Source organism: Canis lupus, chromosome 1, assembly GCF_048164855.1.
Source record: "Canis lupus baileyi chromosome 1, mCanLup2.hap1, whole genome shotgun sequence".
In the NCBI taxonomy this organism is placed as follows: domain Eukaryota; kingdom Metazoa; phylum Chordata; class Mammalia; order Carnivora; family Canidae; genus Canis; species Canis lupus.
This window is the reverse complement of record NC_132838.1, coordinates 116237327-116265280: the sequence shown is the minus strand read 5'-3', so window position 1 is coordinate 116265280 and position 27954 is coordinate 116237327. Positions and strand designations below refer to the sequence as shown.

Here is a 27954-nt window from a genome sequence, read left to right as displayed (position 1 = left end):
TTATTTATTTATTTATTTATTTATTTATTTATTTATTTTATTAATTTTTTTTTTTAAGTAGCCAGATTTAAGAGGCTCAAGAGCCACACGCAGCTAGTGGCTACTGTTCTGGAGAGTGCAGATACAGAACATGGAATCAAGGGGCACTTAGGTGGCTCAGTGGTTGAGCGTCAGCCTTTGGCTCAGGGCCTGATCCCTGGGTCCTGGGATAGAGTTCTGCAAACGGCTCCTACAGAGAGCCTGCTTCTCCCTCTGCGTGTGTCTTTCATGAATGAATACATACATACATACATACATACATCTCTAAAAAAAAGAACATGGAATCCAGTTTTACAGAAAGTTCTATTGGACAGCGGTGCTCCAAAATGTTACATAAATGTTACCCTCATTTACAGGTGAGGAAATAGAAGCCTAGAGATACCGCTATTACACGGTGCTGCATACACTTCTTTTCCCACATTCACTGCTCCAGGTGAACTCTCAGTATATCATTAATTTAACAAATCCGTAATTATATAGGAATCTATTCTAAATTCATAACCACGCAGAGAAAAAAGCATTTTCTTTGTTATAAGTTATAAGATACTTAGTTGCAGACTGCCTGATTAATCCCAGGCATCTCCCTTATAGTCACACCGTCCGTAGACACTCTCACATAAGCCCGAATGGATCACACGCTTATCCATGAACATCCCCCTCATAGTCTCAAACACAACCTGACACACACCACACTCTCCCACAGTCCTCGCGTCCCCTGCAGGGGACACTTGGGTACAAACACGAGTCCTTGAAGTAAGCGTCAAACGCCGATGCCTCTTGGGGCAGAAACCTGGTAGTCACAAGTACTGGGTCTGAGCCAGGGCTCCTGTCTGAGAAACCCGCACCCTACCCCCTGGCCTTCTGCAGCTTTCTCAGCCCTGGACTACATTTCTCTGAAGGTATCACTTCAAGACCCAACTTGGTAACCCAACTAGGTGGCCTCCTTGGGATTTTCTGGGGGGAGTCACTTGAGTAAAACGAAATAGGTCGGCTCACACTTTCGTGAGCCGCTCCCGATTCCGGCCAGGCCGCAGAATGTTGGCCACTGCCTCTTGCATTCTGTGGGATGGAGCTGGTGGGGGTGGGTGCACACTTTTGGACTACATTTCCCGGAGGCCACCGCGTCCCCGCGCCATTTCGTACACTTATTCCGTTACGTCTCGACGCAAGGATCCAGTCTGCAGCGGCCAGGTGAGTGGACCGCCCCACTGGGACCCGCACGCTGCGTTTGGTTTGTGGAGCACCCAGGAGGAAGTGCCCATGTGGCGCTGGGAATACCGGTATGCCCGCTGGAGCTCGGTGCTGGCAGGAGTCGGGACGATCCCGGCTCCGGACTGCGTTTCTCCTGAGTCGTAGCGCTCCTTACGGTTAATTCCTTGCGGAAGTCGGCCTTGCCGTGGCGGGGTGGCTGTGCCCTTCTCCGCCGGCAATATCGGCTACGGTCACTTCGGTTCCGAGTGGCAGGGGCGTGGCGCCATTCGTCTGGTTCCCCCGCGTCGGCGGAGTGCAGTGCAGTTGGCACCCCTCTCCTGGCAAACTCGGCACCGTGACTTTGGTTCCGGGAGGACGGGGTCGGAAATAGGTCATCCTGAACGTTCTACCGCGTGGGATGGGTGTGTGTCCGCTTCTCTGGCGGCGCGATGGGCCCATCTGCCGTCTTCTAGCGCTTTTGGCGGCTGGGATCCTTGGCACCTGTGTACCCCGCTGTGACAGGGACACAGTCCGTTGAGAGTCGCGCGGGTCCAGGTGCTGTAATTCCTTCATTTTACTGTGCAGAGAACGAGCCTATTTGTGAAGCTGCCCCTATAAATGAGGATTTACACCTGCAAGTGCCCTAGGAAAGGGAGAAGACCACCGTAATAGGATGCCCCATTCTACTTTGAGGGCCCTGTGGGGAAAACCATCTAGCTTGAAGTTGTTGTGGGAGATGATCCTCAATTGTTTTGTCGGCTCTGAAAAGGGCTTGATAGCCCATGATTATTTTCTCCGTTCTACTTTTTCCAACAGAGCCGAGCAGGAAAGGGAACAGGATGTCTAAAAAGCTTGCCTAAAATAAGTTGTAATTTTTTTTCTTCCCTCAAGTTTCTGACTTTTCGAGATGTTGCTGCCTCCTGAAACATCTTTTTTTTTTAATTTTTATTTATTTATTTATTTATTTATTTATTTTTTCTCCTGAAACATCTTTTTTTTTTTTTTAAATTTTATTGGTGTTCAATTTACTAACATACAGAATAACCCCCAGTGCCCGTCACCCATTCACTCCCACCCCCCGCCCTCCTCCCCTTCTACCACCCCTAGTTCGTTTCCCAGAGTTAGCAGTCTTTACGTTCTGTCTCCCTTTCTGATATTTCCTCTCCTGAAACATCTTAAGGAGAAACCAGCCAGGTGCCTGGTCCTTGGCACAGCTGTCCCTGTAAATGATGGCACCGCAGGGATGAGCTCACTAAGCTAACTACATTCTCTCACCACGCTACACCTCTCCGTTCCACCCAATGACAAAGCAGCCCTTTCTGGACTGATTTTTGATGAGAGAGAACTATACCCTCTGGAGGATATTTGAAGATCTTTTTAAAAAAGATTTTATTTATTCATGAGAGACACAGAGAGGCAGAGACATAGGTGGAGAAAGAAGCAGGCTCTCTACAGGTAGCCCGATGGGGGACTGGATCCCAGGACCCTGGAATCATGAGCTGAGCCAAAGGCAGATGCTCAACTATTGAGCCACCCAAACACCCCAGATTTGAAGATTTTTAATTTAACTTTATTATGGAAATTTTCAAACATAGAAGAAAGTAATATGAACCCCAATGTGCTCAACACCCAGCTATAATTTAAAACATTTGCAAATATCCTTATATCTATCCTTCCTCCTTTTTTCCCCATAGCATTTCAAGAATTATATAATTTTATCCATATGTATGCATATATAGCCAAAAAGAACATCATTTTTAGATAATTACCATGATTTTATCCCGACTTTAAAACCTAACAGTAATTCCATAATATTAGATACGCAGTACCTATTCAGGTTTCCCCAGTTCTTTCAAAGATAGGTTTTTACAATTGGTTTGTTCAAATCATGGTCCAGATAAGGTCTACACAGTGCACAGTGCTTTAATCTACAACAGTTTCCGTTCCATGTTTTGCTTTTGTTTTGCTTTAACTGGTATCACTGATTTGTAAAACAAAATAAAACAGAACAAAAAACTAGGTTATTTACAGAATATTCTGCGTTCCACTTTTTGGCTAATAGCTTCCTTGTGGTGCCATATAATTTGTTCCCAATGCCCCATATTTCTGTAAATGAGTGGTTAGCTCTAGAGGCTTGATCAAAGTCAGATCATATTTTGTATAAATCACATTTTCAGGCCAAAGTAATTCATAGCTGAATACTGAACTACTGAAGTACTGTGTACTTCTGTTCATCATGTCCTGAGGCTTTTAAAGTCTGGTGTCCCACTTCTGGTGATGCCATATTTTTAAAAAATATTTTATTTATTTATTCATGAGAGACCCAGAGAGAGAGGGGCAGAGACACAGGCAGGGGGAGAAGCAGGCTCCATGCAGGGAGCCCAATGTGGGACTCGATCCCAGGTCTCCAAGATCAGGCCCTGGGCCAAAGGCAGATGCTCAACCGCTGAGCCACCCAGGCATCCCTGGTGATGCCATATTGATCAGTAGTCAAGTGCTGTCCACTTAATCCTTTTATAAAGTCCCCCCTTCCAGGATACCTGGGTGGCTCAGTGGTAGAGTGTCTGCCTTTGTCTCAGGTGGTGATCCCGGAGTCTAGGGATCAAGTCCCACATCAGGCTCCTGCAGGCAGCCTGCTTCTCCTTCTGCCTGTGTCTCTGCCTCTCTCTGTGTGTCTCTCATGAATAAGTAAATAATCTTAAAAATAAATAAATTCCCCCTTCCTTTTTCACCTATGAATAGAGGAAGGTATAGCATCCTCACCCCTCTGCCCAGCAAGGGGATTAAACTCTTAAGATACTACAATGTTTTGTGGCCCTTGAGGCCACACAGTACATAAACACATAGATACAGTATATCTATGGTATTAAAATTTCATAGTTGGATGGTGATAGGGAAAAAAGCGATGTCAAAAAAGACTCTTTGGGAGCTAATAATGAAAAAAAAAAAGGTTAAGAAACACTGACCTAAAGGTTATAATATCAATTTATGATTGATGGTGAAATCTATAATTTCATTAAGGATTACACATAGTGACCTGTTTTTTTTAAGGAAACGAGTTTATTGGATGCACCACAAGGGGGCAGTGGGCAAGACAGTAAAGTAGAAGCTGTCTGCCTACCTACAGTGATTTAAAAAATTATCTCACTTCCTTCTGCATTTTTTAGTTCAAGTTCTATAAATAAGAACTTTTCTACATCAGCTGTTTTGGCTATCTGACAATTCAGTTCACCTAGGAAGACAAAAGTCGATTTGATTCTTTCCCTTTATGGGTTAGTTTTCAGAGAAATGAGTTGGTGTCTTCCAACCTTCTAAGGAGTCTCAAAAGTGAGTCCATTTGAGTACTATGTAACTCATGGGTTTTTGAGATACATTTGATATGTTTCAAACCATTGTAATCCTTTTTATTTTTTATCTCCAACTGCCCTCTGTTTAACCAGTGGGAGTCCTTTCTGGTCAGCTCCTATGTCTTTTGACACAATTGTATAAGAACGGATAGCTTATTTGCTTTCTGGCACAAGTTGTCCCAAGTTCACCTTGTACATTTTCTGTGCCAGACCTGAAATGAGCCATTTCTCTATGGAGTTCCGGTTCCTCTTATGGGGCTTGGCATATAGAGACAACATTGGATATTAGGAGTATTCATTGCTTATGGATATATAACAGACATAATCATTATTAATTCAGAATTCATAGAAGTTAATAAATTTCTATACAGTTGTCCCAGTACTGTCCTATATAGCTGTCTTTCCTCTGATCTGAGATCCATTCCATAATCATATCTAGGATCACACATTTATTCAGTTATCACAACTCTTTAGTCTTCTTTAATCTGAAACAATTCCTGGGCCCTTTTTGGATCCTTCATTATCTTGACATTTATGAAGAGTACAGGCCAGTTATTTTGCAGGTTGTCTTCAATTTGCATGTCTTCAATGTTTCCTCCTAATTGGATTCAGATTATGATTTTTTTAAAAAAGATTTTATTTATTTGAGAGAGAGAGAGAGCACAAGTGAGGGGTAGAGGCAGAGAGAGAGAGAGAGAAGAAACAGACTCCCCACTGAGCAGGGAATCCAACACAGGGCTCCATCCCAGGACCTGAGATCATGACCTGAGCTGAAGGCAGATGCTTAACTGACTGAGCCGCCCATGTACCCGAGTTTACAAGTTTTTGGCAAGTAAAGTGCTTCGGTTCATTCCCCAGTACCTTCAGTTATCTTGTGTTTTGTACTGCCTACGTTTGATAGTACTTTCTGTAAGAAAGTTAGTTCATAAGGCTCTTTTTTTTTAAGATTTTATTTATTCATGAGAGACACATAGAGAGAGGCAGAGACCTAGGCAGAGGGAGAAGCAGGCTCCTTGCAGGGAGCCTGATGTGGAACTAGAGCCAAGAACCCCAGGATCACAACTTGAGCCAAAGGCTCAACCACTGAGCCACCCAGGCGTCCCGTTCATAAGGCTCTTCTTAATCATCATTGGAAGTAGAGGTCTTCTCAATTTAGTTTCAGTTTAGGTTTCTTTTATATAAATGAAGTTGAACACTTTTCAGATGTTTAATGGTCCATTGGGCTTTTCTTTTTTTATGAATTGTCTTTGTTTTGTTCTTACTAATAATGATTTTTAATCTTTCTCTTGGTTTTTAAAGTAAACTCTTTTGGTCATAGGAAGAGTCACTCTTTTTTATTTAAGTTGCAGATATCTTCTCCCAATTTGTTATTTGTGTTTGTATTCTTTTCTTGATGCGATTTTTAAATATAGTAAAATGTATTCATTTGATTGTAAGAAATAGAAAGGCTTGTCTCCTCCCAACTTAGAAAGAACTCAACCATTTTTTTTCTTTTAACATGCCTGTGGCCTGAATGTTTGACCCTTCCAAAAAATTTGTATGTTGAAATCATTGTGCCGAAAATGACAGTATTTCGAGGTGGAGCCTTTGGGAGGTAATGAGATCATGAGGGTAGATTCCTCATGAATGAGATCAGTTCCCTTATAAAAGAAGCCCAGTGAGGGTACAATAAGTCTGTGACCAGGAAGAGGACCCTCATTTGGTAAACCTGACTCCCTGATCTTGGACTACAAGCCTCCAGAGCTGTAAGAAATAAATTTCTATTCTTTATAAGCTGACTGGTCTGTGGTATTTTGTTATAGCAGTCCAAATGAATTAAGACTGGCATTTTTATGATTTTTACTTTTTCATATTTAGATCTCTTATCCATTTGGAGTTAATCCTGGTATGTGGTATAAAATGTGGATCCAATTTTACTTTTTTAAATAACATTTATTAAATAATCTCTTTCCCTAGAGATCAGAGGTTCTACTATTCCATTAAAATGTGTCTATTCAGGTGCCAGTAGTCAGTATTTTAGTGATAGAGACTTTATAGTATTTTTTAAATCTCTGTTTTCTTCTTTTTCTAGGTATTTCCTGGCTATTTTTGCTTTTTAAATTTCCTGCTTAATGAATTTAAATTTCATTTGTGTATCACCATACTTGTTAGTATATTTATTGGCATAATATTTAATTTATATTTTGATTTATATATCAAATATCCATGTTTGGAGAATTAACCTCTTTATAATATATCATTTTAGCCCATGTATTCTCAATCAGGGTGATACTGCCTCCCAGGGGATGAAAACTGGTGTTGGACGTGGAGTGAGAAAATCTTAGATACTGGAATTGTTTGTGGCTCTCCAAAACACAATTTAGCCAACAAAATCTTATTCCTCATTATTTACTCTCTCATTGACATTTCTTGGGTATCACATGAACAGCACCTACATTAAGGTCATAGAAGATATATGTATGCAATAAAAATGATACCCCCCCAAAAAAATCACTACTCCAAAAACCTGTGGCAAATAGGTGGCTGTAAATGGAGAACTTTCAACTGATTGCTCAATCTTGAAGTTGTTATTACAAGAAGTGGCCTTGCATGGGCCCATTGGCTGCCTTGTGGATGTTATTTATATTTGATCATGCTTTTGTGTTTGACTTGGGATTTGAGGATCAAATAAAAATGTTTTATTATTCTATAGAGTTATTCAACACCTCATAAAAGACAAATTTGGACTTAGCTAAGGAATGATTTTTTTTTCAAAGGATCAGTGCAGTGAGGAAAGGAAGGCTTGTAACTGGGAGAACATTCCAACCCCAAGATCTGCAGGAACCTAAAAGGTCAGGCAGAAAAGAATTTTCTTTTATACAGAGGGTAAACAAGGCCAGAAAGAACGGAATGTGGTGGCCTGGGATGAGTGGGTGTTCAGCTGTGTAGATTTGTCCTCTGCAGTCCGCTGGGAAGGGGCTTGAGTCATTGTTAAGAGGGTTGTTTGCATTCTGCACTGGCTCAGAATATAGCATAGGCCAGCTTTCAAGAGCCTGGGAGAAGGAGAGAAGTCTGGCTAAAGTTTGGTCAAGTGAAGTTATCAAGCATTTTGTCCAGTTAGGTCAGTGGGGTCCAGCAGCCCGCCAATCATTTATGAAACAAGGAATGGCCACTTGGAGCTCTGCCTGGCCTTGTCCAGTTAAAAAGAGGAGGGGGGTAATCCTCCAGTCTTATCTAAGCTATATGGGGAAAGGAGATTCGTTTCATTTGGCTATTTCCCAAAGATTGAGAGGGTATCTCTCATCATGGCTATTTTCAGGATTATAGATTTTGGGCCAAATTTAACATTGCGAAACCCATCAATTATGTCCAGTGCTGAGAAATGAAAATGTTGACAATACGGGAATAAGATCAAGCAACTATTTAAAAGTTTCGTCTATCTAGTAGAAGTTAAGTTCATTAACTAAAAGTAATTCTTAAATTAATTTTTCCTTTTTCTGGAAGAGAATGGTTTTGAATGATAAAGATTTGATTACATTGTTTATATTATATACTTATATAAATATGTATGTCACAGTATATCTGTCCTATTAAAATTTCATGGTGGAGGGAGACAGGAAAAAAGGTGTCTAGAATGGCTCTTCAGAGAGACCATGGAAAAAAAAATGTTAAATGCTGTTCTAACCATTTATTCAAATCTATTTTTATGTCTTTCAGGAGTATTTCAAGTTTTTCTTCTTGCAGCTTTTATGCATTTCTTGTCAAGCTTGGGCTTAGGTATTTCATCCTTTTTATGGCTTTTCTTTATTATAGTTTCTATGTGGTTATTGTTTTATATATAAAGGTCATTTCTTTTAATGCTAATTTTATATCCTGCTAATTTACTAAGCTCTTTCATTATTTGTTGTACTTTTTTTTTTCTTTCATTGTATCTCATGGGGTTTTTAGGCATGCTCTCTGTTATATCTCTTGGAGTTTTGCCTATCCTTTTCCTATTCTTGTTGCTCTTGTTGATTTCTCTTGCCTTTTTATTTGGCTAAGATAGCTAATACAATGATAAATGATAGTGAGAGCAGTGGGTATTCTTGTCTTGTTTCTACTATTAACCTGAAAATAGAGTGCTGCTATAAGAGGCAAACGAGCATTTCTTAGGATTAAAAAAATTCAATTCAGGGAACACAGATTCAGGTAGAAACCAAATAGTGTCCCACTTGTAAAGTGAAAGCAAGGATTTTTTTTTTTTACATGAGTTAAGAAGAGGGGAAAAAAAGGCTAAACTACTCTTGGTTATACACTAATCAATACTGATTATATCTTCAGAAAGTCCACAACCATCAGTCTTATGATCAGGATCTATTCTCCAAACAGAGAGGCATAAGGCAGATTCTCTGAAGTGGTCCTTCTTGCTTCATTTTAAAATGGCTCCACTCATGTCAATTTTCCCTACTATCATTAAAATAGTCATCAATTCCTATTTCTTACTGTGTCCTTATCAGGAGTGGGTGGTGAATTTTGTGAAATTTTTTTGGCATTTGTGAAGATAGTATGATTTTCTTCCATAGAACGAATAACATCGTGGATTCTATTAGTTGACATTTGGTTTTTGTTTTTGTTTTTTTTTAATTTTTTTTTTTTATTTATTTATGATAGTCACACAGAGAGAGAGAGAGAGAGAGGCAGAGACACAGGCAGAGGGAGAAGCAGGCTCCATGCACCGGGAGGCCGACGTGGGACTCGATCCCGGGTCTCCAGGATTGCGCCCTGGGCCAAAGGCAGGCGCCAAACCGCTGCGCCACCCAGGGATCCCTTAGTTGACATTTGAATGTCAAACCATCTTTTTATTACAGAGAAAGTCCCACATAATCATGATTGTTTTTTAACATGCTGGCAGGGGTTTTTTTTTTTGCTGGTATGTCAAAATCTGCAGTAGTATTTGTGATACAATAATATATTTGGGTTTTATTTTGTTTTGTTTTGTTTTATTTTATTTTATTTTATTTTATTTTTAAAGATTTTATTTACTCATGAGAAACACACACACAGAGAGAGAGAGAGAGAGAGAGAGAGGCAGAGACACAGGCAGAGGAAGAAGCAGGCTCCATGCAAGAAGCCTGACAGGGGACTCTATCCCGGGTCTCCAGGATCACACCCTGGACCAAAGGCAGGCGCTAAACCACTGAGCCAACCGGGCTGCCCTATATTTGGTTTTTATCCCTAGTTCTTGACTCAGAGCTCCTAACACCCTTGGAATTTTCTGAGTGATAGGAGTGTCTTTTATTTTTCATAACAAGCCCCTTTTGATCACACTTGAATTTATGCTAATGAAGTGGCTGGGGTGGGGCCCCTAGATAGTCTCAGAAGGGATTGGAGTCACCAGAAAGACTAAGTGATTAAAGGATTGGAACTTTCCAACCCATCCACTGACCTCTAGGAAAAGGGTGGGTGGCACTGGAGGTTAACGGCCATAAAAACTCTTGCACTTGGAGATTCAATGAGCTTCTGGATTGATAAACACATTGAGCTATTGTGAGGGTGGCACTCCCAGGGAATGGAAAGCTTCAAGCATGCCCCTTGTCCAAGCCAATACCTTGTCCTATGCATCTTTTCCATTTGTCTGTTCCAGAGTTCTGTCCTTTATGACAAATTATAAATGTAAGTAGATTACCTTCTTGAGTTTTGTGAGCCATCCTGGCAAAGTATAAAACCTAGGATGGGGTTGTGGGAGTCCCCAATTTATAGCTGATTGGTCAGAAGTACTGATAGCCAGGGATTTCAGATTGGCTTCTGGATTTAGGAGCAGCCTTGTGGGATTGTATCCCACAATCCCTATCCTAACGATGTGAGGTGTTCTGGAAAACTAGCACCCTCTGAGTTCCTTTTCAGCATGAGGATTAAGGAGAAGTCTGAACTGAATTCCTACTGTCTTGGGTGTATTCCATTGGATATGTAGGTAGGCTAAGATTTTTCTAAACTCCCTCAAAGAGATGAAATAAAGCTGGTTCCATGGTGCTTATTTTGTGGGCTCTGAGGCAAGCCTGATCTGATCTCATGGCTTCTTTTTCCCTCTCCAGCCCTGCCTTCTCTGGACTCTGCATTTCTCCAGGAGAAGAACCCAGAAAACTGATCAGTCCTGACAGTACAGTTCTAAAAAACATGCCCCATGTGAGTTGCTATTTCATTTTTCCTTCTTGAAGTGCAATCAGCTGTTGTGTGAACACCACATTTTATTTATCCCAAAATTTTCTGCCTGCCTTAGTTGCCTAAGGGAATCATTGCTCCCCAATTTTTCCCATTCAGTGACTGACTGATCTTAGCAAAGAGCTCCATTCTTCTCTAAATGCTTTTCCCCTCACCAGACAGTGTTTAGGTGTTTTTTCAGTTCATTCTACATATTTTACATGCAAAGTCTTCTGCCAGCAGTCCTAAGGAAGCAGAAATGTCTCCCCTTAAGAGCAGTATTAGTATAATGGTTTGGTGAGGTAGTTATATGGAACACATGGCAAACTGATCTCTACAAACCTAGGTTTCCCACTTGGAAGTGAAAGCATTTCTGCTGGATCTTCCAAGTCTCAGTGTGTGACGACATTTTCTGCGAGGCTTTTAAGAATGGATGGCAGTGGGGGAGAATGGATGGGGGAGGGGGTGCCTGGGTGGCTCAGTGGTTGAGCATCTGCCTTCGGCTCGGTGTGATCCTGGGGTCCTGGGGATCCAGTCTTGCGTCCAGCTCCCTGTGAGGAGCCTGCTTCTCCCTCTCCCTATGTCTCTGCCTCTGTCTGTGTCTCTCATGAATAAATAAATAAAATCTTGGGGAAAAAAAAAAAGAATGGGTGGGGAACTTAGTTCTGAGAAGAAGAGATCTTGCCTCTTGTATAGTTTCCTGTCAATGCTGTAACAAATTACTATAAACTTAGTGACTTAAAACAACACAAATTTATTATCTGTACTTCTGGAGGTCAAAGTGAAATTGGTTTTACAGGCTAAATCAAGGTGTTGGTAGGTCTGTGTTCTTCTGGAGATTCTGGAGGAGAATCTATTTCCTTGCATTTTTCCAGCTGCCAGAGGCTGCCCACATTCCTTGGCTCATGGCTTCCTTCCATTTTCAGAGACAGTAATCATCATTCTGACTTCTGCTGTCATTATCGCCTCTCCTTCTCTGACCCTTCTGCCTGCATCTATCACTTAAAATACTCTTATGACTACATTGGGCCCAACCAGATATCCCAGGATAATCTTCCCATCTAAAGATCCTTAATCACATCTACATTTGTAATATAAGGTTACATACTCAAAAGTTCCAGGGATTCAGATATGGACATATTTGGGGGGCTTTTATTCTATGTAGCACAACTCTCTTGCCCAGGAACCAATGAGGATGAGCAACAGGTTTTCCTTGGAGTTGGTAAGAATGTGTCAGTGATGCCTATAGCACCTGGATTGGCATCCATCTGCTTGCATCAAAGGAAGTAGAAATAAAATCTTCCAGATGCCTATTCTCTTGAAAAGTATAGATTCTTAGGGCTCAAAAACATTAGAGAATTTGATTGAAATACTCAAAACAGGAAGATCATTGCATCCATAAAGTGGAAATATCAATTATATTCTATGACATAATATTGTGACTTAAAGAATTTGAATCTTCAAAAATTCTTTTTTAAAAAAGATTTTATTTATTTATTTATTGCTTATTTAGAGAGAACATGTGCACATGCAAGTGGAGGGGAGGGGCAGAAGGAGAGAGAGAGAATCCCAAGCAGACTCCCTGCCCACATAGGGCTTGATCCCAGGACTCTGGGATCATGACCTGAGCCAAAGTCAGATGCTTAATTGACTAAGCCACCAAGGCACCCGCCAAATTCTATGTTTTAGATGGAGATTTATTAAAAATCTGGAAACATTTCATTAAATTTGCTTACTTTCTTTAAGGGGAGAAAAGAAGGAAAGAACTCATATTTATTGAGAATTTATTATTTTTTGAGAATTTGAAAGCTTAATATGCTGTGTGGCTCCATTTATTATTTCATTTAATCTGCATTCATTAATTAGATAACTTCATCTGCATTGTATTCTTGGACTTTTCTGGATAATAGAATTATCCTATTATACACAGTAAGTTTTGTCTTCCTATGCAACAGTAGGACTGATCAAGGATCATGTTGACACTATAGTTGAGGCACCTAGTTTCCTTTAATGTTACAAGGTATTCAGCCACAGCCTATTTATTGTGTTATCCCTTTCCTTCAAGCCCTTCTCTTTCTTTCCTCATTTTACCTCAAAGTCATTGTCCTATTTTCACCGATAATAAATGGATTTGTTGTTTCAGTGGCTGGTGACTTTCAGGGATGTGGCCATCGACTTCTCGCAGGAAGAGTGGGAATGCCTTAACTCCACTCAGAGGGACTTGTACAGGGATGTGATGTTGGAGAACTACAGCAATGTGATTTCACTAGGTAAGATCATCTTCTTCAATACACAAAACTTGTCTCCCATATTTTCTGCCTCCTTCATGATCATTTTCTGATTTCTCTTCCCTAAGGAAAGGTTTGAGTTTTTTGGAGATAGAAGGGTAACTGAACTCCAGTAGTCCACTGCTTGGGGTGCACCAAATTGAACACAACCCAAGGAAACATTGAAAGCAAAGAACTTTTTATTACTTGTTTCATGTAAGGAAACCAGAATATCACTCTGAAAGCACTATCTCCCTGTGGGGTTAGTACAGGAAGTTTTTGTGCAGCATATCAGGGGGCGAGGGCAGGGGGCTCATATAGGCACTCTGGTTCAGTTGCACATATCTGGCATTTCAGCGTGCCAGTGTGTACATTGTATGTTCAAAAAATGGTGGAAAACTCTACCCATAGGAGGAGGTCTTAGTATTATAATAAGCTGAAAATACCTTCAGGTCAGCTCAAGTGGGCTTCTGTACAGGTCCTCAGCTCTCTTCTGGCTCACACTGACTCCCACATAAGGGGCTATTGGGCTGGACACACTTAGCAAAGGTCTACCAGGTAAAACACCTATGTAGGGGTCTTCTCAGCTGGAACTGTTGGTTCTGCAGAACAAGACACATTCCTTCCCTGCTTTTGTCCCTTCTCTTCCTCCCTTCTGCTGATAGCTTTAAGCCCTCTTATTTGAATAACTTCCCCCTTGTATCCTAGCTAACAGGAGTAGACAGCTCCACTGTGTTCTTACTTCTCATCTTCAGACCTCCACATTTTCTTCTGTCATTTCCTTCAATGTCTTTCTGTGATGATCAATGGACTGGATTTGAATCTGGGATTCCCATACCATGACCATATCCCATTTCTTTTCTTTTAAGCTGGATGTTCGATCCCTAAACCAGATGTGTTTTCTTTATTGGAGCAAGGGAAGGACCCCTGGATGGTGATGAGAGCCATGACAAGAAGAAGGAGCTCAGGTGAATAAAGAGTTAGTCACATAGGAGCAGCTCTTGCTAATAATAACAACTGATTTGTGAGGTGGCACCACTTTGAGATGTTTATGTGAAGCTCTCTTCAAAGGCCTGTGGAAAGAAGTCTAAGATCTCAGCAGGAAGGTTATATCAATGTGAGTTTCCAAAAGGAATTTCCCTTCCAACTCACATTTACCACTCTTCCTCCCTCATATTCCCTTTTTGTTTTAATGAGGAAGCTACCTTTGGTTTCTTCCAGAGATATCCTCATATTTATTTTTTTTAATAGAGTTGGTATCGCCATCAACTTCGTTGAGAGCTTGCTGTGTTCTTAGATTAGGAAAATCAGGGACGATCTCTCAGAGGAGGTAATTTTGAATGCGGGCTTGAATGAAATTAGCCATGCAAAAAAAAAAAGAAAGAAAGAAAGAAAAAAGTGTGTGTTTAGACAGATGGAACAGAAGTGCAGAGCCCCTGAGGAGATGCTGAACTTCACTTATTTGAGGATCAGCAAGAAGGACAGTGTGGCTAGAATAAAAAAAGTAAAAGTAGAAATTAATGATGAAGTCAGAGGAATAGGCAGAGAATAGATCACATAAGGCCATTTAGGCAAGGAATGAGATTTTATTACAAGCATGATAAGGAGCCATTGGAGGGTTTTGTGCAGATGAGTAAAGGGATCTTTGTTTAAAGATCACTCTGAGTGCTTATAGAGAATGAGGGTAAGAATGAAAGCAGGAAGACCAGTTAGAGGTCTCGTTCAGGGGTCCACATTAGAGATAAGAGTGGCTTAGAATGGGGTTTAATATATGAAAGTGATGAAAATGGGTTATATTCTGGTTATATTTGATGGTACAATTAATAGGATTTGCTGAAGGATTGGAAATAAAGGCATCAGAGTTTGGAAGCCTGCAGAATAAAGTCAAGAGTTATGCGTTTGAGATGGCCATTAGATATTCTTAATAGAAAAGTTAGATAAGCATTTAAAAGCCTGCGGGATGGTAGTCAGGACTGAGGAATAAATATAAGATTAATCTCTGGATCATGGGATTAGATTAGATTATGGAGGGAATTGGTCTAGATGGAAGGCAAGGTGAAGTCCAGGGGCTAAACCATAGGGCATTCCAGCATTTAGTTAGGAAAAGGATAATGATCCAGCAAAGGAAATTAAGGAGTAACTTAAGTAACCTGTGGTCTGTGATGCAATCTGGAATACAGAGGACTGGAAGCCAAGTGGCAAACATAAAGAGGAAGTGGTTAACTGTGAAAGATGCTGCTATGAGGTCAAGTAAGATGAAGGATGAGACCTGATTATTGGATTTGGCAAGACAAAGGGCACTAGTGACCCAGACAGAGTAGGTTTAGAAATGAGAGGAATAACAACCTGATTGTAGAGGATTAAAAAGAGAACAGAGAAGAAATAAGACAACAATAAAAACTATTGTGGGAAAGTGATTTAACTCACCAGGAAGTGTTGAGGGCCATTTGAGGAATTCTCAAAAGTATAAATAGAGGACAAAGAAGTATGATTCAAGTTTGTATATGGAGTGCTATTTCAACTGCATAAAAGTAAAGGAAAAAAGCCTGGAAGGAAATATGGCAAAAATGTTAGTTATGAGGGTGGGAGAGAAGGGGGGGGGTGGAGTATTGACAGGAAATCCAGACATCTCTTTTGAAAAGTTTTACCAGGAAGGAGCACAGTAAATGAATAGGAGCTGCAGGGTAAATCAGAGAATCAAAGAGGTTGTTTTGTTTTGATTTCAAAGGAGAGCCTTTAAGATGGAGATAAATATTGGAGAGATGTACAAGAGTAAGTGATCTGGAAATATGGGTGGTAGTGATCACAAAGGAAGGTTACTTGAAATTGAGATTTTGGAAGTATTTCCATAATTGGAAATGACAAGGTCTATTATGTCTACTGTGAGGGAGGGTAGATGGAGTGAGGTAGAGGAAAACAGTGCTTCAGGGGAAGCAGTGTGCTCAAGGTTGCAATCAGAGTAAGAGGTGAAGAGAACACATAGAAGGGAGGGAGGCTGAGGTTACAGAGTATTTGCAGAACGTATACTGTGAATTCCCAAAGGCCTCCTGGTTAGAGTACAAGAGAACACTGCATCACAATAAAAGATGTCTAGACCTGGATGGGATGAGAGTCCTAGTGATGGACTCATACCTAGAAATGTCGAGAATTACAGGATTGGTCCTAGAGTAGTTTCTCTGGGAAAGATGAGTACTTACGCCTATTATAACCTAAGGGTAGTGGCATTGTTGGACTAAGAGTGTATAGAAGTCAAGACTTTCCGGGAGAAGCCAGCATTAATAGCAGAATATGGAGGTCTTACCAACATCCAAGAGAGGCCTCTCTTATAGGCTGTAGTGGGTGGAATGGCTGTCTTAATATAAGAGAGAATTACAGGTGCAACATTGCTGGAATCTGGGATTAGGGACGGCTTTTCAGGAATTGCAAAGGAACGTAAAGTTTCAGGTGAACCCTGAAAGGATATAAAGCAGGTAGGGAGGCTGAGGGTAGACAGAAGAGCATTCCTGGCAAAGGCAACAGCGAATTGAGGGCAATAGGAGAATGGAGCTTGGTGCAATATGAGGTATCCTAAGAAGGCCCTTATATTTGGAGCCTCATAGGGAATGGTGCCAGGTGTGAGTTTGGAGAGTCTGGCAGGGTCTAGACCAGGCTGAACCTTCTAGGGGTTATAGAAATGACTTGGTGAGGGTGCTTGGGTGGCTCAGTTGGTTAAATGTCTGACTCTTGATTTTGGCTCAGGTCATGATCTCAGGGTCCTAAGATAGAGGCTTGTCAGTGGGCTCTGCATTCAGTGGGGAGTCTGCTTGAGGATTCTTTCCCTCTTCCTCTGCCCTCCTCCCACTTGTGTGCTCTCTCTCTCTCTCAAATAAATAAATAAATAAATAAATAAATAAATAAATAAATAAGATGACTTGGTGGGTTATGAGCAGCATTTATTTTTATCGTTTTGTTTCTCAAATAAAATAACACAGAAGAGAAAAATTTTTTAAATATCAGAACGCATCCCACGTAGGAAAGATAATTCCATGACCTATTGGCTTTATGTATGTGTGTGTTTGATCATAATATAGCATGTATTTCTTATCTTTGAATTTTGTCTCCAAAGCATTTGCAAACTAATGAAGAATCTTAAATAGGACAGTGAAATAGGACAATTTACATATTTAATGTATCACTTTTGACTGCCAGATGGAAATTAGAAGGAAGAGTCTCAGCACATGACTGAGTAGGTTATTGTTCTGCTTCACACAAGAGGTGCTCTGGCTTTCTCTGAGTGTTGATAGTAGATAGGGATTGAGATAAGGCAACAGATTCAAGAGGAATTTCAGAGATTAATTCAGCAGGAGATGAGGGGCAAGGGGCACGGCCAAAATGAAAGAGACCTCCTAAAATGATTTCTGCTTTTCAGGCTATTTTGTCTTCCTTAGCCATCACCTCTTTTGCAGTTTTCTCATTTTTTTTCTTTCATTAATTTAATGACAACAAAAAGAACTATTTAATCATGTTATTATAACATGGAGAACAGTTGGGTCTAAACTGGATTCATTTGATCCCTTAGACTGTTCCTCTAATCAACATATTCCAGTTGGGTTCTTTCCTAGGGTTTTGTAAACCATATTGTGCTTCTCTGACAAAAACAAAGTAAAAGCCAAATACTCTTATCCCAATACATTTTGTTGACATGAGTTGATGTTAACTGATGTTAACTGTTTTTTTTTTTTTTTAAAGATTTATTTATTTATTTATTCAGAGAGAGCGAAAGAGGCAGAGACACAGGCAGAGAGAGAAGCAGGCTCCATGCAGGGAGCCCCACGTGGGACTCAATCCCGGGTCTCCAGGATCACACCCCGGGCTGCAGGCGGGGCTGCCCTGTTTTTATTTTTGTTTACAATTTCATTCTGCTTTTCAGTGAAAGCATGTTTTCCTTAGATTTCTGCATCATTTCTCTTTAAAAAATTTTAGAAGGGGGAAGGGCAGAGGGAGAGAGAGAGAGAATCTTAAGCAGGCTCCATGCCCAGTGCAGAGCCCAATGTGGAGGTGGATCTCATGACCCTGAGATCATGACCTGAGCTGAAATCAAGAGTTAGATGTTTAACCACCTCAGCCACCCATGCTCCCCTCTGACTCATTTCTAAAGACTGTTTAAACTTGATCTTACTGATTTATGTTGATTTTCTTTCTTAATATCATCCTCTATTACTTTCTACAGCCTAGGTACAGTGTCATCAGAGACTATGCCTCACACTCCAGGCATATTATATAGTATTCTTTTACACTTAAAAGTTATACCTAGGGGGATCTCTGGGTGGCTCAGCGGTTTGGTGTCTGCCTTTGGCCCAGGGCGTGATCCTGGAGTCCAGGGATCGAGTCCCACGTCCGGCTCCCAGCATGGAGCCTGCTTCACCCTCCTCCTGTGTCTCTGCCTCTCTCTCTCTCTCTCTCTCTCTCTATGTCTGTCTATCATAAATAAATGAATCTTTAAAAAAAGAAGTTATACCTATACATTTTTGTTCAGAACAACATAAAAGTTTCTTTTTAAAATTTATTTATTTATTTATTCATGAAAGACACACAGAGAGAGGCAGAGACACAGGCAGAGGGAGAAGCATGGTCCCTCCAGGGGAGTGTACTGTGAGACTCAATCCCAGGACTCCAGGACCGTGCCCTGAGCCGAGAGCAGACACTCAACCACTAGGCATCCTAGGCATCCCTAAAAGTTTCTTTATTGTGTGAGCTTGTCACTATTTCTAGAATATTATAAAGATGCTTTTCTGGGAAATATGAGAACATTTGGCGTTAAGTGGAATGTATTGGAAAGGAAGACTTGAAAAAATATATAAGGGAAAAAGAAAATACTGTATATGGTTTCTATGTTCTGGGGAATAGCTAAATAGGCATATTTTTTCTAAACTTGTAAAGCTTGGAGAGTAGGAGGATCAACATAAATAAATGAAATATAATTCTAGGATTGTAAAAATTGAAACAAGAATGAGGAATAAGGTACAGATAAAGAGATTAAGAGAAAGCATGGACCCAATTAGAGTTTTCAGGGGTAGTCTTTCTGAGCAGCTGCCGTTTAAATTAAAACATTTCAGACATAAAGGAATTGGCCATGCAGACAGCATTTCTGGCAGATGGAACAGCATATAAGAGTCTGAAATGGGAAAGAATTTGATATGATCCAGGAACTTAAATAAAGCCAGTAGGGTTGGAGCATTGTTTCTGAGGATAAAAATGGCTCAATATGAGGTCAGAAATGTAATCAAGGAATGGATCATGCAGGGGCTTTTAGGCCATGAACAGGAATTTGGATTTTATTTGGAAGTACAAGGAGTAAACCATTGAAATGTTTTAAGCTGTATTTTCAATTTTTTTCTATACCAGCAGCATCTGGGGAGATAGATAGATGAAGAAAAATTTGCATTTTTAAAGTTGCTGACAAATAGTGAATGTCAATAATGTGCAAGTAATGATCCTAGGCACTAGAAATAAAGCAGAGAATGAAGCAAAGTCATTGCTTTGATTAAGTATGGAGACAGACAACGTACCAGCTTTAAAAATAGTATATCCACTAGTGAATAAATGAAATACAGGTGCAATTCTATACTGGGTGTGTTGATAATGTGACATTTGAGCAGAAAACTTGAAGTGAGAGAAGAGAGCAAGCCATGCAGATATCTGGGGAAAGAGCATTCCAAAAGGTAAACATGGAGGCATATGCTTGGCATTTTTGAACAGCAAGGAACTATTGTGGTGAGAACAAAATGAATAATTAGGAGCGGTAAGCGATGAATCTAAGTAGGGCAAACTACCATAGACTAAAGTCAAGTGTGCCATAATAAGTAAGAACTTTGGATATTATTCTAAGATGATAAAATAAAATCTGAGAAGATTTTTACAGGGGAGTAATATGATATGAATTTTATTTTATTTTATTTTATTTTATTTATTTTATTTTTAAGATTCTATTTATTTATGCATGAGATACACACACAGAGAGAGAGGCAAAGATACCAACAGAAGGAGAAGCAGGCTCCATGCAGGGAGCCTGATGTGAGGCTTGATCCCGGGACTCCAGGATCACGCCCTGGGCCGAAGGCAGGCGCTAAACCACTGAGCCACCCAGGGATCCCCTGTGATATGAATTTTAAAAAGAATTCTTCTGCCTGCTGTGTGAAGAACAAATTGTATGGGCATAGTTCAAAGAACAGACCAGTTAAGAGGCTATTACTCTGAGAGACAGGTGGCTTGGCCTAGGGTGATAGTAGCGGATGTGGTCAGATACTCAATAAACTTTAATAGGAGAGGTAATAGGACTTGTTGATAGATTGGATATCTACATTTGATCAAATATTTCCATGGGAGAGTTTCTGCTATTAAAATCTTCCATGGTTGGATTCTAATCCACCTCCAAAGTCTGAGAACACACTTAGACTATTTTTCTAATTAACTTCCTCCCTATAAATTCCCTTTATTCTGTGTTTTCTCCTAGTGTCTTTTATTTGCACAAAATATTTCAGCACTGCTTGAGCCATTTTGTTCTTATAAGAATTTTATCTACCATTTTTACTTTAGAAGGCTTAAAAGTTTCATTTCTCCTTGTAAACCAAAACAGCAGGAATTTGCTTTCTTGTTATCTTCCAGACTTGGAATCCAGTTGTAAGATCATAAAGTCATCCCCAGAAAAGGGAGCTTATGAAATGGAATCACTGCAAGGGGAGAATATGAGGAAATCTTTCAGTCATAACCTTGATTGCAATGGTCTTAGAGATACTACGAAGGGCAAAGGAATGTTTGAGGGTCAACAGAGAAGTCAGGAAGGACTTCACATGCACATGAAAATTACCTGTGGTGAAAAGGCCACTCAAAGCCATTCTATGTCACCTACTCTTTATCAGATACATCCTACCAAGGAAAAATTATACAAATGTAAGGAATGTGAACAAGTGTTCAACTACCTGTCATGCCTTACTCAGCATGAGGAAAGCCATAATAAAGAAAAACACTCTGAAGTTAAGAAAAGTAGGAAGACCTTCAGCCAAAAGCCAGCCTATATTCAGCATCAGAGGATTCAGAATGGTGAAAAGCCTTATGAGTGTATGGAATGCGGGAAGGCCTTCAGTCGTAGTTCTGATCTGATTCAACATCAGAAAATTCATACTAATGAAAAACCTTATCAGTGTAAGGCATGTGGGAAGGCTTTTATTCGTGGTTCACAGCTCACTGAACATCAGAGAGTTCATACAGGAGAGAAACCATATGAATGTAAGAAATGTGGAAAAGCCTTTAGTTATTGTTCACAGTATACTCTCCATCAGAGAATTCATAGTGGTGAAAAACCCTATAAATGTAAGGAATGTGGGAAGTCCTTTATTCTTGGCTCTCAACTTACTTACCATCAGAGAATTCATAGTGGTGAGAAACCTTATGAATGTAAGGAATGTGGAAAGGCCTTTATTCTTGGTTCACACCTTACTTATCATCAAAGAGTTCATACTGGTGAAAAGCCTTACAGATGTAAAGAATGTGGAAAGGCCTTTTTATGTGCCTCCCAACTTAATGAACATCAGAGAATCCATACAGGTGAGAAGCCCTATGAATGTAAAGAATGTGGGAAGGCCTTTTTTCGTGGCTCACAACTAACTTACCATCTGAGAGTTCATACAGGTGAGAGACCCTATAAATGCAAAGAATGTGGGAAAGCCTTTATTTCTAATTCTAATCTTACTCAACATCAGAGAATTCATACAGGTGAAAAACCCTACAAATGTAAAGAATGTGAGAAGGCCTTTATTTGTGGCAAACAACTTAGTGAACATCAGAGAATTCATACAGGTGAGAAACCCTTTGAATGTAAGGAGTGTGGAAAGGCTTTTATTCGTGGTGCATATCTTACCCAACATGAGAAAATTCATGGTGAGAAGCATTATGAATGTAAGGAATGTGGGAAGACCTTTTTTCGTGCCACACAACTTACATATCACCAGAGAATTCATACAGGTGAGAAACCCTACAAATGTAAGGAATGTGACAAGGCTTTTATTTATGGCTCACAACTTAGTGAACACCAAAGAATTCATAGAGGTGAAAAACCCTATGAATGTAAGCAATGTGGGAAGGCCTTTGTTCGTGGCTCACATCTTACTGAACATCTAAGAACTCATTCCGGTGAGAAACCCTATGATTGTAAGGAATGTGGGAAGGCCTTTAGTCGTGGCTCAGAACTTACTCTACATCAAAGGATCCATACTGGTGAGAAACCTTATGGATGTGTTCAATGTGGTAAAGACTTTAGACGTCATTCACAACTTACTCAACATATGAGGCTTCATAATTGAAAAAGCCTTGATTTTGATTTAATAGAAGGCTTCAACACTTCTGAAATGTTAGAGAACCCATATTATGTTCATAGTGAATGTAGTGATAGATCCTTTTGCTTGTGCTAAAAATCAGCTAATTTTTAGAAAACCTGTATTGAATGCAGAAATAACTTTTGGAACCCATTAAATATTTTTAAGAATCTCTATAGCTTTGAAATGTAATGCTGAAGTATATTCTTTATTGAGCACCATCTCTATTTCACCATTTCCTGTGAAATTGGAGAAATTAATCTCTGTGTGCCTCAGTTTCTTTGTGTAAAATAATGGAATAACAGCACATTGATTAAATTAAAAATGAGGGATCCCTGGGTGGCGCAGTGGTTTAGCGCCTGCCTTTGGCCCAGGGCGGGATCCTGGAGACCCGGGATCGAATCCCACGTCGGGCTCCTGGTGCATGGAGCCTGCTTCTCCCTCTGCCTATGTCTCTGCCTCTCTCTCTCTCTCTCTCTCTGTGACTATCATAAATAAATAAATATTTAAAAAAAAAATAAATTAAAAATGATTAAATGTATGCAACTCTCTCTGGACAGTATCTGATACTCATCTGTTATTTTTTTTCATCTGTTATTATCATCATTATTATATGCTATTGGAGAAGTCAAATGGTAAGAGTATTTTTGAGTACAGTAAGATATAAGCATTCTATTATCATCTATCCCCTTTCTAAAAATTTTGTTTCATTTTAGATTTTATTTATTAGAGAGAGAGAGCACAAGCACACAAGTGAGCAGGTGCAGGGGGACAGGAGAGTGCAGAGCTGAGTGGGGAGCTGGAGGCAGGGTTCAGTCCCAGGACCCCAGGGTCATGACCCAAGCCAAAGGCAAATGCTTAACCAACTGAGCCACCCAGGTGCCCCCCTTTTTGTTTTGTTTTTACCATCTATCCCTTTATGAACACCAGATAATTTATTCTATGACAGAAACTTTAGAATATAAAAAAAGGCAGGAAGCTCTCCATTTTAGAGCTCATAAATTCTGCTGCACAAGATAATTCATACTGCAAACAAACTATAGAAGAAATCCCTTTAAGATTGTAAAGCTTTTTTATAAAATCAGGGAGAGGTGATTTTTCAACAGCAAATTCCAAAAGCAGAAGTTGTTATTTCATATTTTCTAATTACTACTTTAAGGGAAAAATAATTTAACAATAAAATGATAGCCAGGTAGCTCCATTAAAAGAGAAAAAAACTAAAAAAAGAAAAATATATATGCAATTATTAGTCTTAAATGAGAAATCAAAATTTACCAACTATGGCTTTTTTCTCATTATCTGTACCTAATCTATTCTTGATAATTTGTTGAATAGTAAATTTTCAGATGCCCAAATTTCAGAGTCTACACTGCATTATTTTAAATGGGAAAAATGTTAATGTTTCCAGCCCACTCAAATGTCCTGATTAGTTTTCTCAGATGTAATTTAAATTCAGCTTAAACCACCTACTTGATTTCTCTCAGAGATTTCAGAATAATATAAAACTTGTAAAACCTAGTAAACTTGTGTAAATAATTAGCAGATATGATTGTGCATGCAATGATTTTAAATATAAAGTATGAATTATGTTTTCCTTCTACACTTCAAGAAACAGAAACTATGATATAAATAAATTGGGGCAGCCAGGGTGACTCAGTGGTTTAGCGCTGCCTTTGGCTCAGGGCATGATCCTGGAGACCCAGGATCAAGTCCAGAGTCAGGCTCCCTGCAAGGAGCCTGCTTCTCCCTCTGCCTGTGTCTCTGCCTTTCTCTCTCTCTCTCTCTCTCTCTAAATAAATAAATAATAATAAATAATAAGTAGATATTTTTTAATAATAAATAAATAAATTGTATTAGTACATAATGGACACAACAATTAGTAAAATAAAATAATAATAAAAGTAAAATAAAAACCATTGCTAGAATAATTGAAACATAAGTTCTCAAAACAATACTTACTACATGTGATGCACTCAGCTGTTTTCTATTAAATTGTCTGTAATAAATCTACAGCCCACTCTGTTGTCTTCACAACTTAGTACTATTCATTATCCCCATTTTGAAAGACACTGGTTTTACATTTATATTACAAAATTGTAATCCAGGAGCACCTGGGTGGCTCAGTTGTTTGAGTGTCTGACTCTTGATTTTGGGTCAGGTCATGATCTTGGAGTCATGAGATTGAGCCCTGCATAGAGTTCTGTGCTGAGCATGGAGCCTTCCTGAGATTCTCCCTCTCTCTCTCTGTCCCTCCTTTTCTCTCCCCCCATCCCCCAGCTTACGCATTACACTTTCTTTCAAAAAAATAATTCAAATGCTAATTTGCCATTTTTTAAAGTGAAAAAAAAAAAAAGATTGAGAACTATTAGAACTCCCTCTGGTGAATCATTAGAGTAAAAATTGTGATGCTAGCTAATGCAGTCATGCATTCCCTGCTCATACTGGACAAACTATGGCATCATTACCACACTGAATTTAAAGAAAATGTAAATAATGTAAGTAAAACATTTGCTGCATTGTTGTAAGTCATTGATATACATCTGGCATGTAACATATTTGCATATTAGCAGAAAATACCTTGAACCAGACTCTCCCAAAATATGTTCAAGAAATAATAATCTCCAACTATCACTGGAGAAGAGGGTTCTGTCTCATTGCATACTGCAGTGCATAACCAAATTCCCTTACTGGCAAATTCCATTTTGAACAAGACAAATTAAAAGGTTGTGAGAAGACCTCCAATAAAGAAAATATTACCATTGTTTCCCAGTCCTGACCATGAATGCTTTCTCTTCCAACATACTATCTTTGGGTTATGAACTCACTTTGAGAAATCCATTGCTGACCAAAAGGAATAATTATAAGATGAAATTTACAGTATTATGGCAGTTAATTAAATTTGGTAGGTGGTGTAGTAGTTTTTGTTCTAGCTCAAGTTTTCATAACCCTTTCCCTATTCCCTCAACATCTAGATTGATTTAGTTAGGTTTTTATTCTTTATGCTGTTGTTATGAGGTTGTTTAATGTAAAACTTGAATGAATATTAATTATCTCAGCGTTTTATATTTATTTCATAAATTGAAACTTAGTTTCCTATTGAGGTAATAACAAGGGGATAGGAATGTACACTAATCAAATAATAAAGACAAACAGAAGTAACTGCTACACTGCTTTCGTTGGTAAGATATATTGATACCATCACACCCATTCAAAATTAAGCTCTATTTCCCCTACATGCATATAATTCTTTTCAAAGGTCATTAATTTCTTTTACAAAGTTACATAATAAAGTTTAACCCATACCAAAGAAATAGTGCAGATTAAAAACTCACATTCACTACCTCCCACCCATCTACTGTTAAAACTTTGGTCTTTATCTTGTGATGTTTCCTTCTGTTCTCAAATATGGTCCATATTTGAGTCTAAAAAAAATGTTTCAATGGGATGACTACCCACTAGAATTTGTTTTATTTTGTGTTAGCTTTTTCTTTTCTTTTTTTAAGATTTTATTTATTTATTCATGAGAGAGAGAGAGGCAGAGACACAGGCAAAGGGAGAAGCAGGCTCCACGCAGGGAGCCTGACGTGGGACCCAATCCCAGGTCTCCAGGATCAGGCCCTGGGCTGAAGGCAGGCACCAAACTGCTGAGCCACTCGGGCTGCCCAGTGTTAGCTTTTTCTTATAGAACATTTCAAACATATAACGAAAATAGGATAGTACAAAGAACAGCCATGTACCCATCACATAGTTTTTTTTTTCTTTTCTTAAGATTTAATTTCTTTACTCAAGAGAAAGGGAGAGAGCACAAGCAGGGGGAGAGGGAGAAGCAGGCTCCCTGGTGGGCAGGGAGCCCTATGTAGGGCTCAATCCCAGGACCTGAGCTGAAGGCAAATGCTTAACTGACTGAGCCACCCAGGCACCCCTATTTTTATTTTTTACTTTTAAATCCAGTATAGATAACATACAGCATTACATATTTTTAATAATCACTCTTATCTTTCTTGTTAACCTTCCAAATATTCTTGGCTGGGGTATTTTAAAGCCAAACCAGTATATTTTAGCATTTCCTCTCTACATATTTCAGTACGTATCCTGAACAGATAAAGACTTAATATCTGGTAATTTTTCAGATACCAATGATTATAGTTGTTTTATTTGACTCAGAATTTAGAAGACATCTGCTCATTGCATTTTGTTGGTATGTCTCTTGTACACTTGCTCTTCTGGCTTTTTAAAAATGCCTACAGGAACATAGTAACAGCAATGCCATGATATATCCTCCCTATTCCCCTGCAAACTGAGTATTCAGGTTATTTCTTTGTTGCTACAAACCAGTGCAATAAATGCCCTTATATGCTTATTCTTGCATGTTTGTGTTTTTATTTCTACAGAGTATATTCCTACAGATTAGGCTAAGTCAAATTACATGTACATTTTAAATTTTAACAAATTATGCCAAAACATGAAACAGTTTACATTTTCATCATTAATGTATGAGAGTGTTCATTCCCCATTACATCACCAGGAGCAAAAAATAAGGACTTCCTTTGGAGCCATATGGAATAACAAGTTTAAACAGGGACTGTTGATCGCCAACAAAAGAGATACAAATTAAGAGAGTATTGTGATCATACCAACTTTCTACCTGGAGATACATTCTCAATAACGAGAAAGGTTATCCCAGAGTATGCTGGTCTGTGTTGAGAAGATGGAGATTAAAGAGACTGATGTGTCTGGAAGTTGCAAAGCAGTTCTAGAGAGAAGGAAGCTGTGCAGAGAATTTCAGAAATGTGTGAAAGGGTCCTCTTCAGTCTTTCCTAATATTAAGTAGTACATACATAGAGTGTGGTTCTACAAGACTGGGTAAAATGCAGAGAGCTGCAAGTTGTAAAATGCCCAGAGCTGACAAATGGCAGAGATGCTCTAATTCTGACAGATGATCACCCATACCATTTGATAGGTAGCCCAGAAGAGTCGCACAATAGGAGTAGAGGGGAACTACCTCTAAAGCACTTTAGACCTGTCCTAAACTGCTTTTTCAAAGTTTCAAAAGAATCAAGTAAGTAATCTAGCTGTCTACAGAGCAAAGTTCAACACTCTAAAAGAAATGTAACAATAGGGGCAGCCCCGATGGCCCAGCGGTTTAGCGCCGCCTTCAGCCCAGGGTGTGATCCTGGAGTCCCAGGATCGAGTCCCATGTCGGGCTCCCTGCATGGAGCCTGCTTCTCCCTCTGCCTCTCTCTCTGTATCTCTCATGAATAAATAAATAAAAATCTTTTTTTAAAAAAGAAATGTAACAATAGCCGCCATTTAACAATGTAAATTTCACAATATCCAGTATCTATACAAAGGTAAAAAAAAAAAAATGACACAAAACCAGAAAAAAAAATCAATCAGCCAACTGAAATGGCAGGAGAAATGGTATCAGTATAAAATTACTAAAGCTGTTATGCTCAATAGGTTAAGAATTTTTAAAACCACAACATAATAAGGACAGATATGGAGGATACAAATGGAATTTCTAGAAAAGAAAAATATCTGAGAACAAAATTTTATTGAAGATTAAACACAGAAGAAGGAAAAATTCAGTGAACTTGAAAACAA

General features: G+C 39.3%; 2 protein-coding genes across 3 annotated transcripts in view; one reads left to right on the top strand and one right to left on the bottom strand.

Moving 5' to 3' along the window:
* ZNF793 (zinc finger protein 793) overlaps positions 1-27954 on the bottom strand; it is a 147790-nt gene that overhangs the window by 92320 nt on the left and 27516 nt on the right. The window lies entirely within an intron of this gene.
* On the top strand, positions 1091-26710 carry LOC140637738 (uncharacterized). Its single transcript, XM_072834034.1, has 7 exons — positions 1091-1230; positions 7334-7408; positions 8274-8333; positions 10628-10718; positions 12877-13003; positions 13870-13968; positions 20645-26710. The coding sequence occupies exons 1-7, from the start codon at positions 1106-1108 to the stop codon at positions 22336-22338; spliced, it is 2271 nt and encodes a 756-aa protein (XP_072690135.1). The 5' UTR covers positions 1091-1105; the 3' UTR covers positions 22339-26710.